General features: G+C 50.0%; 2 protein-coding genes across 6 annotated transcripts in view; one reads left to right on the top strand and one right to left on the bottom strand.

Annotated features, from left to right (window-relative positions):
- The window catches only part of DAAM1 (dishevelled associated activator of morphogenesis 1), a 98,707-nt gene extending 93,744 nt beyond the window's left edge, over positions 1 to 4,963 (top strand). For all 5 annotated transcript variants that reach the window (XM_052783492.1, XM_052783488.1, XM_052783489.1 and 2 more), the window contains 2 exons: positions 1,526 to 1,696; positions 2,132 to 4,963. In XM_052783492.1, coding sequence (XP_052639452.1) covers positions 1,526 to 1,696; positions 2,132 to 2,341 — 381 coding nt within the window. In that variant the 3' untranslated portion in view covers positions 2,342 to 4,963. The remainder of the gene's footprint in view (positions 1 to 1,525; positions 1,697 to 2,131) is intronic.
- Positions 4,964 to 16,286: 11,323 nt separating this feature from the next.
- GPR135 (G protein-coupled receptor 135) lies at positions 16,287 to 17,912 on the bottom strand. The gene is given in 3 exon segments (XM_052783762.1): positions 16,287 to 16,794; positions 16,796 to 17,809; positions 17,811 to 17,912. Coding segments are annotated over 3 exon segments (1,281 nt in total). The 3' UTR covers positions 16,287 to 16,629.
- Between the last annotated feature and the right edge of the window lie 247 nt (positions 17,913 to 18,159).

Raw genomic sequence — 18,159 nt, 5'->3', positions numbered from 1 at the left:
TGTCACCGCCTCCTTCTCCCTGCTTGTACCAATGTCCAATTGGCACTGTCTTTCAGACCATTGCCTTCCTGAGGCCATGGCTAACCCAGGCCACTCGTTTAAACTATTGACACTAACCTAGTAAATCTTCCCTGCAGTAAGTTAGGACTGTGGAGATGATGACAAATGCTCTGCAAACTAACGTCTTCTGCTGACTTGGCTGGATCTGGAGGAGAAGGTCTGGTCATGGTCCCCAGCGCCCATTGAAGTCCACTCTGAAGCAATGTGCAGCTCTTCTTCCCATGGTTATTGGATAGGATGGGTTGTGGAAAGTGCACCAGCTCTTTGCTTTTTAAACACATGTCCAGATTCACATGATGTTACTACTTTCTTTTAGGAAAGCAGAAACATCACTGTTTTATAAACTTTAAATCCTGTGAGAATAACATTTTCAGCCTTTCTCCCCCTACCAGAATCTCTGTAACATGGCAGAGAATTTAATATCTTGATGAAAATCAATAAGAATAACCTCAATTATTTTGACTTATATAGTGGCACCTCTCAGATTCCTCCCTTGAAGGAATTCCCATCTTGAAGTGCTAAGTCTCTTAAGTAAACAAAGAAATAAAAATGCCCTAAATGTCTTTTGAAGAGCCTGGGGCACCCCTGCAAATAAAACTAAATCATACAGGCAGGCTTTAAAAATGTTCCTCTCAGTCTACCCAGCAAACTCAAAGCAACTAATAAATCTGTTTGTGCTTTGATTTTGTTTTTCTTTTCTTTTAAGCGTGCTTATCTTCAGAACGCGCCATCACAATTTTAACAAACTTTCTGTGCACAAAGACTCTCCTTCAAACTGAAAGTGAGAACAAAGGATGTCAGTCCCAAGGACGACCCACAGGCTCCTTGGGGACCGAGGTGGATCGGCAGATCGTGGATGTCCTGTCCTGACCTTTGCTACGGCCTCATTCGACTCCCTTACATTAATGGTGTGCAAACAGCACGAAAGGCCGGAAAACTCCCTATTTCCCTACTCTGGGCTGTGCCTGAGCCCGGGCAGAAATGTCTTTTAGAAGTTTCACCAACACATTTGGTTTCAATAGCAGAGCATGTGGCAATGATAAATAATACCCCAAAAATACTTCAAAGAAAAACTTAAAAGTGCGAGTTTCCCTTCCCCTGCCGTGTTTACTATTAGTTTTATGTCTTCGGTCTTCAGTCCCACAATATTTTGCTTCCTTGTTTTTACTGCTGCTTAGTTAATAAAGTCGAGCTGGGGCAGGGGGGGAGCTCAGCAGAGCCAGAGGCGAGAAGGGAAGAGGGGGCTCGGGAGTGATCCAGGTTGGCTCTTACAGGGCAGCAGGTAAAACATCGGATGATTTATTTCATGTTTAAGTCAAGGCTTGATGAAGCAAAGCCCTGCTCTCCGCTGTGGCCACTGGAAGTGTTTCTCTCCGCTCCATCAGGTTGAAGGCTTCCCATGGGCGGTTTCGCTGGCACAGTGGGTTTCTCCAAGACTGACGGACCCCTGTCTTCTCTTCCCCAGTTTTCCAAGGCTGTGAAGCACTTTGGAGAAGACACGGACAAAATGCAGCCTGACGAGTTCTTCGGCATCTTCGACCAGTTCCTTCAAGCCGTGACCGAGGCCAAGCAGGAGAACGAGAACATGAGGAGGAGGAAGGAGGAGGAGGAGCGCCGGGCACGCATGGAGGCGCAGGTGAGCGGGCACCGGCGAGTCCGGCAGCACCCCAGGGGCACCCAGGGATGGCAACCGTGCCCATAGTGCCCATGGTGGCACGGGGAGCACTGAAGACTGGGCAATGAGCTTCTGTGCTCTTAGACCCACCTGCTTTTCACTGTTGATTGCTTAATTAACTAATGACCTTGGGTTGGAAATCTTGGAGCTGAAACACACAGTAGAGCTGGTGCTGCCTGTGGGCTGCTGTGACCCACTAGCAGCAGCCATGGGGCTGTGGACCTCAGCCCGTGGGTTGTATCAATAATCCTGACCAGCTCTCGCATGCTAAGCACTAGGGTGGGAAACCGCTCTTGTTTCATGAGTTTGGGGGTCACCACACGTGTGTTGGGCAGCCCCACAACCACCTGCATGAGAGTGAGATGTCTCCTTTCCCCCCTGCGCCATGGCACGTAGCTGAAGGAGCAGCGGGAGCGGGAGCGCAAGGCGAGGAAGGCGAAGGAGAGCGGGGAAGAAGGCGGTGAGTTCGACGACCTCGTCTCGGCCCTGCGCTCAGGTGAAGTCTTCGACAAGGACCTCTCCAAACTGAAGCGCAACCGCAAGCGCATCGCCAACCAGCTGGCCGACAGCAGCCGCGAGCGGCCCGTCACCAAGCTCAACTTCTGAAAAACAAACAACAACAACCACAAAACCCGACAAAAAAAACGCGGGTTAGTCTTTTTGAAGTGGCTAGGGGGGGTTTTTTATTCCCGTTATACTGCCTTGTGATTCAAAGCGAAACAGTGGCACGCTCTTTCTCCCCACGGGCGAGTGTGTGTGTGTATATACCGTGTATATAGTCGGGTCGGGGGCGCGGATGGAGGTGTGTGGGCAGCCCACCTTGATGGGTGCCAGCGCTGCCTCTTCCCCTCTGACCCACTCCGAAAAGTAGTTCTCCCCATGCACAAGCACAATGCTGCGTCCGCGGAGCAAGAGAGGACCCAACCCAGAGATTCCGGCGGTCCCCATGGTCCCCAAAGGCAATGGGAAGCCGCTCCCCACCACTCTCCTGCTCGGACCCCCCCCGGGCCATTTGCAGGGGACGCCTTGCACACAAGCCGAGCGGTTTAAAGAAGAAAAGAAAAAAACAAAGTTGACTGAACTTTAATCCGTTGGTTGTTTTTTTTCTTGTTGTGGTTATTCCAAAAAACTCGCAGATCTGTGCTTTCGCGCTGGTTCCCAAGCTCGGCGCCATGGGCACTCCCGGCGATGCTCTGCCCGTCGTCCTTGGGAAACGCTCTTTTTCCTCTTGCCGCCACCTTGCTAAAGGAAAAAGTTTACCCCAAAGTGCTTATCGCTCTAACGCCACACAGATGTATTTATACTTTTATAACGTTTGCTGGCCCAACACAGTGGGAAAGGTCGGTTCTTGGAGGAGACAAAGCGCATAAACTTTTGTGTTGTAATTTTTATTCTTGCTTTCTGTTCAATGGGACAAACTGTATCCTCTGTAAAGGTGGTCAGGACTGAAGGTCTCTGATATACAAAGGGGCTGGTGCAAAACTGGCTGGCTTTCACCCACCTTCTTTTCTCTTTTCTTTATCAGACACACAGAAGCAGCGATGCCAAGAAATGCTCATCTCTTAGCCAGGTCCTTTTTCGACTGGTTTGCTGTTCATTGTCATTGCAAATTTGTAAGCAGAACTACCTGTCAAATGTCAGTCCAAAAAAAGACAAAAAAAAAAAAAATAATTCAAAGCTCTCAGGGAGTAATAATTTAAAGGTTTAGAAAATTGAGAATTGGAGAATAAAAAGTAACCACCATTAACATATTAACATTTCTATTCTTAAATTATGCTGAGTATATAGAGGACTGTTACTTTTTACTTTTATTTATTTGTGGTGTGTTTTTTAAGAAAACAAAACAAAACCTTTTTATACCACCAATACTTTTGTGATCCTTTTTTTTTGTTTGTTCTTTTTCCTGTGGAGAGATGAGTTTGTCCCTGTTGCACTAGATATTAACACTATTTGAAATAAGGTTGGTTTGGTTTTTTTTTTTTGTCAGATAATCGGTATTACTGGTGGGGTATGGGATGTCAGTTAACTATATGTACTGTATAGCAAAAGTGCTGTTTAAACTAATTTGTATAAAAAAATATGGTTCTAAGCACCTGAAGGCCACGGGGTCTGTGTGCTGAGTGAAAGCTGTGAAATCTCTCTCTAACCAGAGCTGTCAAGAACTGTGGTTTTACCATTTAGTTCTTTTCTTCATTGCAACTTTTGACGCACTGTAGATTAAAAAAAAAAAAAAAGAAAAAGAAAAGAAAAAAAAAAGACTTTCTGAGTAGCATTTAAAGCAGTAATAAATAAAGCAGGTAAGCGCAAAAAAAAAGTCCAGCACCTCGTATCCAAGCAGCTGCAAAACCTGCAGATTATGTTCAAAGGTGGAGTTAAGCACTTTGCTTTAAGAAGGAGGGGGAAATAAAGACAAAAGGTAATGATAATACTATTCCTTAACTAAAGTGCCTCTATTTATATTTTTTATTTATGGCTGAAAAAATGGGGCTGATACGATTGAGGGAATGGACTTTGGGGGGAATTTAAAATATAAAAAAAAGAAGAAAAAAAAAGGTTAAAAAAAAAAAGTCTGGCCTCTGATGGTTTAAGGAATGGTTGGTCACATGTGTTTAATTCAAAAGGCGGTGGGAGTCGGAGAGGGTGATCGCCTCCCGGGGTCCTTGGGTGCGGGGCTCAGCCGCCAGCACCCACCCCCAGCTCCTGCCTCCGCGACCCCAGTGCCACATCAGGACCTTTCCTGGCAGATTTCCTCTTGCCCTTCCAAACCTGTTTGTTTTTTTTTTTTATTGTTTTACAACAGCCTTGTTTTCAGGCTGAGTTTGCCATTTCTTTGTTTTCTTTCAAAAAAAAAAAAGAAAAAAGAAAAAATATTATATCTCTATAAATAAATACAAAGGCTGTGTGCAGGTAATTCCATGTGCCATTGTCGAAAACTACTTTTAGATTGGTGCTGGTGTAAGTAGCCACTCTTTTCTCTTAGGTGTGTATTTTAAAAATGTTGGTTTTTTTTTTTTTAATAATGCCAAAAAGGAAAAAAAAAAATCCATAATAATTTGTAAACTGAAGTATATGTCTTGGACCTTATTAGCTTCGTAGTGACCAAGGTAGTCTGTTAGGTGCAAGGATGTTAGTAGTCTTAGCTAGCGGGAAATGCTGTGTAATGTTATGAGACTGTACATTTTCTAAGACGGCAATATGCAATAAAGAAAAACAATTTTGGTGAGTGTACATGGCAGACCCGCGAGTTATTTGGGGGGGGGGGGGGGGAGAATGGGATATTTGGGTATTGAGACAGGTGTTGAAGAAAAGGCCCTCCACAGGTTGCTTTTTTTCGAGTGTATTTGCAGTCATTGCTGGAGTTGGCGGGTGGCTTCACCGCTTTCCTGCATGCTGGGTTTTAGGCGGTGGGGGGTTCTTCCACCCTCCTGGCTCGCAGCATCCTCGTGGTCACCCACCTGTGGGCTCTGAAACGGCTCCCAGTTAGCGACCCCATTCATTTCTCCCCGCTGCGTTGCTGCTAATGCCTGTTCCCACCTTTTCTAGGAGCCTGCATTGAGGCAGCTGCCAGTTTTGCATCCCGGGATTGGATCGTCTCCCTTTCTCCAGCTGACGGAGCTGAGCCGGTGCTGGCTGGGCTGGCCAACGTGCCTCTAGCAAGCCTATCTAGACACGCCAGAGATGTTTTCTTGGCAGTAGCCCAAACTCCTCTTGGCCTATTCACGCTCACCATTGCCTTTCCCACACACCTTTCCATCTGGGCTCTATGTTATTTTTCTACTTTTTCCAATGGTCTTTGCATTGAGTGACCTTCACAGCACCCAGTGTCCCCAGACCTCGCTGTCTCTAGTGACAGGAGTGCCTACACTGTGCTCAGACCCATACACTTCCCCCCATTGATCAGGGCTTTCCCCAGTATAACCAGTAAGCCAGCACAGAGGGGGCATCTAACATGTCCCTGGGCTTGTTGGGGCTTCCTTTGGTGCGATCCCACTCAGCATCCAGGCTGGCAGACACTGCAGCTTTCTCCTATTTACATGCCATGGCCTGTGTTTCCTACCACGGAACATATTTATGGCCCAGCGTTGGTCAGATTTGGGCTGGCGGGGAGCGCGGGATGGTGGTGGTACCATCGCAGCGGCCGGGTGGGCTGGTGATGCCACGCGAAAGCACCCCCGGGCTGTGTAGTGAAAGGACCCAAGCAAAAGGGGAATGGCTTCAGCAGCTCTTCCCTTCATAAATCCCCATGTCCCCAGCACAGGAGTGCTCTGGGGTGCATCCATAAATGGATGTGAACAAGCCGGCCAAACCCTACAACCCGATGAGGACCTGAAATTCCGGTTAATGGCAGATTGCAGGTTTCCTGGGCCACACCAATGTGTGACACAGGACAGGCCCCAGGTCGGGGTGGTGGTGGGAGATGTGAGCAAGGACAGGGCATGGCTTTTTATTCAACCAAGATATTTGATGGGAAAAAAAGCCTGGTAACGTGCCAGCTTCCCAGCCTGCAAACCCTTCCTGAGGGTTGAAATAGCAGCACCTATGGCTTGAGAACATAAATTTGAGATACAATGTTTGTTATCCCAGAGGAAAGAGGACTGGAGCGGGTGCTGTGCTGGACTGGTACAGCTGTGCTACGTGAGCCCATGCCACCAGGAGCTCATGTCCACCAATGGCCTGGCTGGCTGGGTTTTTACCTGAAAAAGGGCTTCTGTGCCCCAAATCCTGGCTGCTCCCTCAAGCTAAAGCCATGAGGAGGGCATGCTGGATGGGCCAAACCTGCCCAGACTCGCCGGTGCCAGGGGAGCTGCGGGGCATGGCACTCCTGGAGGAATTGCGCCATGGGGCCACCCGGGTCGGTGGCACCAAACCTGCTGAGCCAGCCTTGGCTGTGCTCCGCTCCAGCCTGGCAGCTTTCCCCATTGCCGAAGGCTGGGGTGACTGGGAGTCCCGCTGGAGCGAGGAGCATCAGGTGTCATCTCCCACATTCAACCTGTTATCCTTGGCATTATGACCCAGCTTGGAAAAGATGAGTCAAGAGGTTGGGGCGATGGCCTGATGCAGACACAGTATTGCATGCAAAACTCAGCTCAGCAAGTCGGGCAGGCACAGCTCGACAGGGAGACAGCGGGCTCCCAGCCCCACTGGCAGCACTGCCGCTTTGGTGCCACCGGCAAGGGGTCGCAGGATGCTGGGTTGGAAGGAGCTTGCCAGACTTCATGGCCAGAAATATTTATTTACTCCCAAGGCAAGGTACAATAGGACCGATGGATCTGTCAGGCTTTGGCATCCATCCTGGAGACCCCTGGGAAAGGGTAAGCGAAGCGGGCATGCTGCCAGTCCTGCTCCAACCTGTGTTGCAGCTGGACCTGGCTCTGTCCCCGATGCCAGTGCCTATGTCACAGGTCAAGCAGATGTTATGGAGTAAAATTGCACTTTGCCAGCGTCATGATCTCCCACAGCCCGATCACCAGATCTGCGGCTCTTGCGCAGGGTTGGCATCACTGGAGCGCCCCAGGAACAGGCTCATCCCTCAATGCAGAGACTAGCACAGCAATAAAACTCCATAAAAGCACCCAGGTATTTCTGTACCAGCCTGTGCTGTAGGGTGAACATGCCCTTCAAGCTGTGCTTCTGTGTGGGATGGGAAAGGTCAAGGTGACACGAAGGCTGATGGGTGCAGGAGGGAGGCTGTGAGCCAGCACCATCCCCATCCCCTCTCCTGCAGCAAATCCTGCAGACATCTCTCCTGTGAGCTCTCTCCCTGGCATTGCTCGGGGTCCTGCAATATATCCATGTGAAAAGGAGAGTTCTCCGTTTTACTCAGAGGCACTCTGACCTGAAACCTCTGAGCATTTTATGTTATTTTTAGCCTTAAACCAGGCTTGTTGAGTGTGTGCAGGTGAGCCAAGGAGAAAGCCAGGAGCCTGTGCTGCAGGGCCCCAGCAGAGCCTCAGGAAAGGCAGCACCACCATCTGCTGGCACTTTCTAGACTTCACGGTTTTAGAGCTGTCCTGAGTATAAAATCAACCCTGCCTCTTGCTTTCCTCTGCCAGACCTCCACTGTGGTCTGAAAAGTTCAGTGTTCTCTGGCTGTGGAACAGTCAGGATGCTAAATTTCATATTTAAGTTCCCCCAGCGTAGTTGAGGAGGGATAATTTTAATTAATCATAATTTGAGTCAAAGAGCCAAAGGTCACAATGTGGGCTTCACTGCAACTTTCCGCACTGCCTGAGCTTCAGGTTGGTGCACTCTGTGTGTGCATGCAGGCAACATGAATGCATGTATGTCCAAGATAAACTAACTTAAAATACTTTCACGGGTCATCTGAACTTATCTCCATGGCTTTTGAAATCATAGAGGGCCTCACTCCAATATAGTGCCCTCCCACCCCCCAGGACTTGTCCCAGTGCTAGAATCTGTGTGGGAGCCTGTTTCATGCAGGGTCCTCTTGCTAAAACCCAGCTTTCCTTGCACTCTGTTGTCATGTTGCAGGAACCTGACATTAAGGTGGAGTTCCCCAGTTCCCAGGGCAGCTCTGTAAAGATAAGTCATTGAATTGTCATTTTTCCACTGCTTTCTTTACCGGCCCATATTCCAGCATTTGCTTACGTGCCCACCCTCTCAGTTCAGCCTGACCTCAGGAGAGGTAAGACGTGTACCTGCGCAACGGCAAGCAGGGCTGCCCTAAACCAAGGATTTATCCTGGGCACCACAACAGCAAGTCTGGAGGACATGGGACAGCCAAACATAGCTATGCTCCTGCTGCCTAACCCATCCCTTTGGCTTCCAGGACGCTGCTGTAAACAAAGCCGGGCTGGGACAGTGCCCTGGCTTTACCTAGGATTTGGGCACTGTGGGGTAATGGAAGCTTTTCCATCTGCTTCAATTTGTGCTTGTGTACATTCACACAGCTTTACTTTTGCCAAGCTCTGTGCAGATCATCGCCTGGGCTCAAGGAGAGGTGAGAAAGCCCCAGCCTTGTGCTTCGCCCAGCTCCTGATCTCTCCCTGAGACCCTTTTTATTGTGAAATCAGTGTGTGAAGCACTCAGGCAAGACCTAGTTTCGACAGCAAATCTTTCCACTTTAATAGCAGAGGGCAATCACTGTTTGAGTTGTTACATTTTTCTGGAAAGAATCCACAATTCAGATGTTGTATTCAAAACTTGACACGACCTCAGGCTTTGTATATTACCAAATGTTCTGTAAAATGCACCAGACTGAGCACAGAAGCCACAGGCAAAGGTCAGGGAGAAGCACAAGTGCCGTGGCACATTAGATTTCACTGGAGAAATAAGTGACCTGGTTACTCAGAGCATTTTTTCCCCTGATGCTGAGATTAGTTCAGAGTATGTTGCTAGGTCAGGAAAGCAAATCACATTTACATGGTTGTGAGGGAATTGCTGGGGGAGCGATTTAAGAGAAATTTATCTTACTGCTTTTGTCCACATCTATGACCCTGAGGGTTTTGAATTTTTAGGACCCCTCCGGGGGGGGTTTGTTCCTCACCAGCCACAGCACCAGCATCTCCCCAGCTGCCCTCTGCTGTGGTGGGATGGACTGGCCCGGTGCTAGCTGTCAGCCTCTCCTGGGAGCCAGACCAGTGCCCACGTGCAGCCCAAACCTGGGGACAATTTCCATCTGCTCTGAGTGTGCACACTTCAGCGAAACCCTCTGGTCAAGCCTCCGAGCATAAACCTAAGTGTTTAAGCCTATGCATCAGTACTGCTGGCAGAAGCAGGTGGAGGGATTCCTGCTGCCTTCAGCCAGACTTGCTCTGGCCCCTGGGAGAAACAGGGATGTTCCTCCAGAAGTGGAAGGGCAGCACTGAGTATTTCCACTCCTGATCTCCACCCTGGGAGCTGAGGAGTGTCATTTTCCTAAGTAAGTGACGTCCCCAAAGTCACCCTTGCTGCAACTTTCTGCTTCTCCTTATGGTGGCAAGGAGGAGACGGTGTCCCCAAGTCTGAAGGGAAAGATGCGTGAAGCACTGAGATTTGCAAAGGCCTTTAACTCTTCAGTGCACACACAACAATAAAAACCCCTCTGAGAAAAGGTGAAATCCTCTTTTCAGAGCAAAGCTTTAAAAAAAACTTTTTTTAGTTTATGAATCCCTTTAGATGCTCCCTTGTTTATTAGTTTCTGACCTGACTCTTTATGAAAGAGATAAGGTTGAAAATAGTTTATAAAGGCAAGAATAATGGATGCATAAAATTAAGGAACCCAAGTATTTGGAAATTGCTCCCTAATCAGTTTTGTGGGCTTCTGCCAGTGCTTGCCTTTCCAAAGCCAGCTGAATCTGGAGGAGCTCAGTGCCAGCAAGTCGAGAAATAGCACAAATAACAAACGGCTCCTCTCAGAGTGAATTTACTTCCTCTTATGAATCATAGCTGGATCCAGCTCACCTTTCGTGATGACCCCAGAAGCCTGCGGGCACATTGGTGTGCTGTTTCACCCAGTACAAACAGAGCAAGGCTGCAGGGCTTGACCGCTGCCTGAGCAGCAAGCACCAGCACAGCCCCTCCAGTTGGGGTGGCAAGATGAGCACAATCATCCCTGCAGAAAACGCACAGATTGTTCTTTGGTTGTGGCTAATGCAATTTGTGCTAGAAGAGCCTGAGTTTAAGGCTCAGTCAAAAACCCACCCCTGAGGCATGTGGAGCCGAGCACAGGGTGGCGATGCCCACAGTGATGGGGACAGGAGCAGGGCAGGGCTGTGCAGACACGCCAGCCTGGCCTGGGAGCTGCTTGGCACAACCCTGCCAGCTCCCTGGGACAGAAATGCTGGAGGGTGTCACCACCTGCCTTCCTTCTGGCACAGCTGCCTGGCGAGGAGGGGCGTCTTTGCAAGTGAATCCAGGGCAGGATCTGACCCTCAGTGCGCGTCATGCTGTGTCGGCATTCCCTTCACCTTTAAGCTCCCCTTGCTAAGTCTCCTCTGGCTTCTGTCACAGCCTCCTGGGGACTTCTTGGCTGAGCAGATCATCCATCACTGCCCTGCTAGACTAATGCAGGCCCTAGTGTTGTGCTCTGGGGTTTCTACTACTTTCACTTTGATTTCCCCAGTGGCTCATCCATTTGATGCCATTGAGAGGGATTTACAGTCTGCCTCTCCATGTCACTTTTCCTCCTGCTTCTTACAGTGGTGATTTCCTAGGAAAAAATATCTAGAAACGCAGAGCTATTCCCCAAGCACTTCAGCTGGGATGACCGTAGATGCTTCAAGACTCGCAGTGTGCTGCCAGCAGCATAGCATTAGAAACCCATTGCTCCTTCGCAAATTGGGAACAGCAAGAGGGCTGGCCATGGTATGGATAGTGCCTCACCCTCCCACATCCAGCCCCAGTGAAGTCACTGGGACTCACCCCACTAGTCTGGGCAAGCTCATGGCTTGCAGCAGCAAAGCAGTGCAGCGCAGCTGGGCATAGGGTCACCCAAGCCTGGATCCCATTGCAGGTTACTCCTCCTGGAGGATTTGGGACCATTTTATTTTGCCGGCACTTAGTTACTACCTTGTAGCTGTGTAATGCTTTGCAAGCAGATCTAGAGGTGCACCCATTTATTATTAATAATCAATCATCAGAGTCACCATATAAAAATACAAATGCAGCTAGACTGAAGAGGCAGCTCTGCCGCTGAACTAAGTGCCCTGCCAGCATCAGGACTGATCTCACCAGGCACCCAGGCTGCAGCTTCTGCAGCTCTGAAAAGCGTGTTGCACAAAATGCCACTTTTCTGATGCGCTTTCCAAACTATTCATTCCAGCCTCTTTGACAAACCTTCCAAAGAGCAGCACATGTTGAGTTTGATGACTACTGAATCTGTCTTTGAAACTAGGTTTCAGAAAGCTACTCTTGCAGCTTGCACTGTGTTGGTCGCAACCCTCACTCTGAATGCTTTTATTTGGGATGCAGCAGTCCTGAAGGCAGAGTGGTTGATCTCATTAACAGAAGGAGGCTTTTCTTAGGATCATTAGTTGAAAAGCTGTGCTGGGTGGTCAGGTCTCTGCTGGCATCTACTGGATATGCAAACAAACACCAGTGCTGAAAGAGAAGTGGGAATGGGTGATCTCATTCACGGGAGCTGTTCCGGTTCTGGTGATTATTGTCAGGTATTACAGCCCATCAGGCTGTCACTTATAAATTGGTAATTGTTCACAATTCATAAGTTATGCACAAAGCATTTGCTTTGAACGAAGACTTCATCCAGAGATTAGGAAGGGAGTGGAAAATAATGACTTGAATGAATGTGATGATTAAATCAACATCAAAACTACCACTGACTCCAGTTGGAAAAATTCCTTCTAAAATGCTTGTCATTCATCAAGACTTAATGTTTTTCCTTCTAAGATATAATGCATTAGTTATATCAGTGGCATGCATATCATTGCCAGATAGTATGGCACTCTTAAACTGAGGGTAAGTAAGTACGCTGGAAAGTCAACGAGGGACTAAAGAGCCCAAGGAGTAATTTTTAATTTGGCTTTGACTAACATTGTCACTGGTATCCAGGGCTTAACTGGTCTTCAAAACATGTGAACTGCCATCTCCCTTATGCCAAATATCCTGCACTGAATAACCCACGTGATTTTTGAATTGGGGTGCTAAAAAGTGTCCCAACATCCTTTGCAGAGTCCTTGTGCAAACAAGATTGTGGTTCACCTAGCATCCAGGCTCATCTCAAGGGAGGAAGAAGGGAAGAACTATTGCAGACCCATGGCTGGAGGGTTGGACCCTCAAAGCTAGTTTTGCAGTGTCTAAAACCTCGGTGTCTTGCTGCCTTCTGAGTTCTCCTTCAGCCCAAAGAAAGGGGATCTCTAAGAGGGGTGACACCAGCATAGGCATGTAAGAGATGTGGAGGTGATGTCCCCATAGAGGCTTGGCGAGGAGCCACCTCCTCAATGTTTTCTTACCCAGGAACAAGCAGCTGTGACCATGGGCAGAGTTTTCAGAGCTAAACAGTGAGGTTTTATATAACAGTGAGTAAAACAACCTCAGGTCTCCTTCTTCTGGATGAACACACAGAGCTATTGTCAGGAACAAGGCTTGTATGCTAGCATGGCCAAGACCTTCTCGCCCACCCTGCACTGCCGGTGAGAAGCAGCAACCTTCAGCACAGCTGGGACACAGCAGCATTTCAAGTACCCTTTTGACAGGCAGACTGCAGCCTTTGGCGTGCTTTGTGTGTGTTTGCGTGTGTCTCTCTCTCTGCTCTTTGTGGTTTATTTAAGACACTTCACACTTTGTTGTATTTTTTAAAACATACTTCTAAAAATGTGGCAGGAGAGACCCATGTACCTGACTTGCTCAACAGTGCTGTGATATGAGGAATGTCTGAGAGAGGTGGGGTTGTTTAGTCTGGAGAACAGGAGGCTGGGGGGGGAGACCTTATCACTCTCTACAGCTACCTGAGAGGAGGTTGTGGCGAGGTGAGTACAGGTCTCTTTTCCCAAGTAACGAGTGATAGGATGAGAGGAAATGGCCTCAAGTTATGCCAGGGGAAGTTTAGATTGGATATTAGGAAACATTTCTTCACTGAATGGGTTGTCAAGCATTGGAACAGGCTGCCCAGGGAAGTGGTTGAGGCACCATCCCTGGAGGTATTTAAAAGATGTATGGACATGGGGCTTAGGGACATAGTTTAGTGGTGGAGTTGGCAGTGTTAGGTTTACAGTTGGACTTGATGATCTTAAGGGTCTTTTCCAACCTAAATGATTCTATGATTCTATGATTATGAGGAATACAGGACAGGCACAGCTTTAAAACACAGGCTGGCTCTCTAGTGGAGCTGCAGCAGGTCCACGTCAAAAAGGATCTGGTCAAGAACCTCCCCTTGCTACAGCCCAAGTTAGTGTTTAACAGAAATGTGCTAATTTGTGAAGGCTCAAAGGCTGCAGCCAGCTGCCCTTATTCAGCTCTTCACATACAAGACTAACATATGGGCACCGGCCAGTGCTTGTTAAAAACATTTTGAAATCTGTGTTGTTCCAACTTCACTACCACCTTCCTAGAAAGCTGTGTTAGTTCACTCCTGGTGCAGCTCCCACGACACTTCGTGGTCGACCTCAGTCCTAGCATCCCCAATCCTGACCTTGCCAGAAGCGAGATGCTTACCTGGCCTGTGGTACGCTGGTCAGGGTATTAAAGCAGTAGAAAACTAAACCAGCATGCAAAAGAGGGAATCAGTGGTTTTCTGTGGTTTAGTGCCTGAGCTGGTTAGCGAGAGTCAGCTGGGGTGGTGGGGACAGAAGGGACTGGGAAGGTGGCCAGAGCTGAGCACCAAGGGGAGCAGGACCACCCTTCTCAGGGGCTTTCTGCTGTAAGATCAATGTAGCCACAGATAGCACTGAATGGCACGCCACAAGTCAGGCGCAGTGGTGCTGGACCTTCATCTTCCTCATCTTCTTAACCCAAGAACCACCCCTTAGTTCATCTATTCTGACCAAGTTTGTTCCAATTGGCAGAGAAATCTCTTCTTGCATGCAAAAAGTGCAAAAAACCGCCATGAATAGGTATGGTGCTAAAGACAGGAAGGCTCTAAATGATCACTTCTGGTCAAAGTACAGGCTCTGCTTCAGAGCTGCAGGGGGGCCAGGCTAAAAACAGTGCCATGCTTTCTCCTACAACATGGACTTCATACCACAATAAGGATACAAGCCAAACACGCTAGCTGTACCATGGCCAGAGGATCGGAGTTAGGGTGCTGCACTGCAGGTGATACAGGAACTAGAAGCAGTCTGCCTTTGCCTGCTGTCTATACTGCACAAGGCTGATGAGTATTCAGCTTGGACAGTTTTCCTTGCTTCTGTCCTCCCAGCGTTACAGAGCACTGGAATTTACTCTAAGGACTGTTGCTACAACTCATGGAGAAATGTCCCTTCTGGGAAGGCAGAACCCCACGGGTTTTCTCTGCTATCTCCTGGATCGTAGTTAAAGTTTTCTATAGATAATACAAGAGTCAATGACTAGTGGAACTCAGGCAAAAGCTTTTGAAGCTGTTCAAACACCAGAGTGATCTGTATGGCAAATTAGACCGCACCAATCTCCTTGTTACCACCTGCCAGCTACCTAGGTAAGAGTTAAACCTAATCTCATCATTCACAACCACCTCTTTCACTTTACACTAGCCATACCTTGCTGCGGAAGGGCAGGTATGCAAGAAATTCCTGTCCTACCCTTCTAAGAAGTCACTAGTGTTCACTTGCTGTCAAACAGCTTGTGTGAAAAGCTGTGGGTTTTCTGTACAGCTTCTCTCTCAAACAGTATGAATACACTGTTCAACTTGTAAAATCCAGGATCTGCAGGGCAAAGTATCAGTGCTGAGAAGTAGTCAAGGGTCAAACCTTTTCCTCGTGGACTTCAGGAGCATCACAGAAGAAAATTACAGTAATGCTCACAGCATGAAAAACAGCTGCCTTAAAATTTCACAAACACTTAGGTCTCTCTCTGCTATCGTTCATCTGGCAATTTTTTACAGAAGTTCCCTTATCAAGGCTGGGCTGAAAACGATGCCAGGCTGAGACACTTTAATCTCCTGCATAAAAGACAATTTATTTCTTGTCTCACTTACAAAATAATGATAGTATGTTCACTTGGGTCACAAACAGTTGAAAAAGCCGGTAAAACAGTAACATTTTATTTTTAAAGCCTGTACAAGGAAAAACACTGCCTGTTTTTCACATTTAACTCTGGCAAAGATAAAGGAAGGCCCAGTCTTAGTTTCTGATTCAAAATACTAATTTAAGGCTTTAGGCCTTTGGACAAAAAAATTACACCGATAAATTCACATGAATTTATGCCGTGCAATCGCACTTCCATTGTGTATTTTCCTTTTTTTCAATGGCAAACAGAGTTGGCTTTTAAATATTAAAGTCCAGCAGCAGATTGCTGCCATCAATACAGTAATAGCTGTTCTCTGCATATACACGTATTCACATGCTTAAGAGCACACAAAGAGCACATGATATTGCTTTACCTGTCCTTTCAGATACTCACCTCTCTCACATGGCTCCTCTAAACACGGTTAAACTCTTAAGAGATGTGAGACACTTTGGATGAGCTCAGAAAGAAAACGCACACCTTGTGCACAAACTCAGTGATAGCAGTCTACACCCACACCCTTTTCCTCAGTCTGTCTGAAGAACACTCATTTCTCATACTCATAGTATTTTAAGCTGACTGTACCTGCAAAAAAAAAAAAAAGGCTGCTGAAATTCTGACAGCTGAGGTTTCACCTTCCTTTCCCTCCCTCCCGATATCATATATCTTCCCTGTCACAACAATTACTATTTTGTTATGCTTGGGAGTTTGAAGAAAAAAAAAAATCATCTTTCTTAATAGATCACTTTTTTAGCCTGTCCTACAGTCTATGACCTTCTGACTATCAGCACTTCCATATATGATGGGTTAAAGCAACATTTTCTTGCCATGATGCCATTTTCACAGTGATGTTTTCAGAGTGTCTTCCAGCTGCCAGTGCTCAGCTTTCAGTCATTTTTTTGGCACTTAACAAACAGCTCACACAGTCAATCAGTTTGGGCTTATTTGTGTGTCTGTCTCAGCTTCACTGTGGCACTTCCTACAGGACTGGAGAAAACACCGTTTCATTCTTGCAGTCAAGCTCTTGTGCTGGCTGGGCTTGGCGGCTATCACCAGTGTGTCAGGCCTGCTGAAAGTGAAGAGGGACTTGATTTCCCTGTGGAGCTCTTGCTGCTCGCAGACTGGGTATCCAAACCAGTTCACAGAATGGAGAAGAAACCACACTGTGGCTCATGCAGTCCCGTCCCTCCCATTTCCCGGTAATCTGGCTGCAAAGGGCTCCAAGTGCCGGGGCTGCCTGCGTTTCCTCAGGGAGACAGCCCCGGAGCCCAGTGACTCCACCCCAGACCCCCATCCCTTCAGAGGCTGGTGTCGACGGTGTCTGCTTTGGCCGGCAAGGCAGCCTCAGAGATGGTGTCTGGTTGCCCATCCCGACAGAAGAGTACAGCGGGGTTCTTGCAGGCCCACATGGCCACCTCTGCCCCGCTCGCCGGGCTGGAGGAGGTCGGGGCGCTGCCCGGGGGGGCCGCTGTGCCGGTTGACGTAGCGCTCCCGGACGCGGTCAGCCCGGTTCCAGGGCTCCGGCTGGCGGCCCGGGACCGAGAGGTAGGCCGCCACATTGTTCCTAGTCCTGTAGCCACCCTCACGACTGCGCCGCAGCAGCACGGAGATGTTGGGGTTGCGGGCGGCGTAGATGAGTGGGTTGATGGCGCCGTTGGCCCAGGCCATCCCGCTGGCTACGGCGTCCATGGTGGGCGAGAAGGGCAGGTGGCCGGCGGCGGCGGCCAGCCCCAGGATGCAGTAGGGCCCCCAGCAGCAGATGATGGAGACGATCATGATGAGGACGGTGGTGGCCGTGCGCATCTCCCCGTAGGCCCGCAGCAGGTGCCCGTAGGTGGTGAGGGGCCGCACGCGGCTCTCGGCCAGCCGCACGGCCCGGCAGATGTTGTAGTGGCAGAAGCACATGAGGGCGAAGGGCAGGAGGTAGCAGAGCACGATGAGGGCCGCGCCGTAGGGCGGCCCCAGCCGGGAGGAGCCCCAGGGCAGCACGTAGATGCAGCGGTAGGCCCCAGGCCGGGCCTCCTGCCGCCCCTCGCCCGCCAGCCCGTACCAGGGTCCGGCCAGGGCCAGGGCGGCCAGCCAGACGGCGGCCAGGAGCTGGGCGGCGCGACGGCGGCCCATCTTGTGTCGGGGCTGGCGGACGATGGCGCAGTAGCGGTCGAAGGAGAGGAGGGCCATGGTGAGGGTGGCGGCGATGCCCAGCCCGGCATGGAGGGCGGCGCTGGCCAGGCAGAGGCGCTGCCCGAAGAGCCAGGCGCCGGGCGGGCGGCTGAGCAGGCTGAGGAAGGCCAGGGGCAGGCAGAGCAGGGCGCCCAGCAGCTCCGACAGCGACAGCGACAGCACGAAGGCGTTGGTGACCGTGCGGAGCTGCCGGTGCCGGGCGATCACCAGCACCACCGCCCCGTTGCCCAGCGCCGAGAGGGCGAAGATGAGCAGCAGCGCCAGCGCCTGCGAGGCCAGCGCCGCCGCAGACCACCCCCGCCGCCGCTCCCGCCGCCGCGCCGCCGCTCTCGTTGCCGCCGCCGCCGCCGCGGGAGAGGTTGCCCGGCACGGCCGCCGCCGGCTCCATGCGCAGCCTCATGCCCCGGCCCGCGCCGCGGCTGCAGAGGCGCTGCCCGCCCGCCCCGCTCCCCGCCCGCGCCGGGCCGCCGGCCCCGCCAGCCGCTGACGTCGCCCAGCCGCCGTTGCCCGGGGAACCGGCTCCCCCAGCCGAGCGGCGGGGACGGGAGACCCCGGCCATCACGGCTGGGCTGGGGACAGGGACTCCCCCCCCCCCCCCCCCCCCCCCCCGCTTCAGCCCACACCGGCATCATCCCCATCCCAGAGTC

Source organism: Harpia harpyja, chromosome 3 (genome assembly GCF_026419915.1).
Source record: "Harpia harpyja isolate bHarHar1 chromosome 3, bHarHar1 primary haplotype, whole genome shotgun sequence".
In the NCBI taxonomy this organism is placed as follows: Eukaryota; Metazoa; Chordata; class Aves; order Accipitriformes; family Accipitridae; genus Harpia; species Harpia harpyja.
Note: the sequence above shows the minus strand (reverse complement) of the source record. Positions and strands in the feature narration are given on the sequence as shown.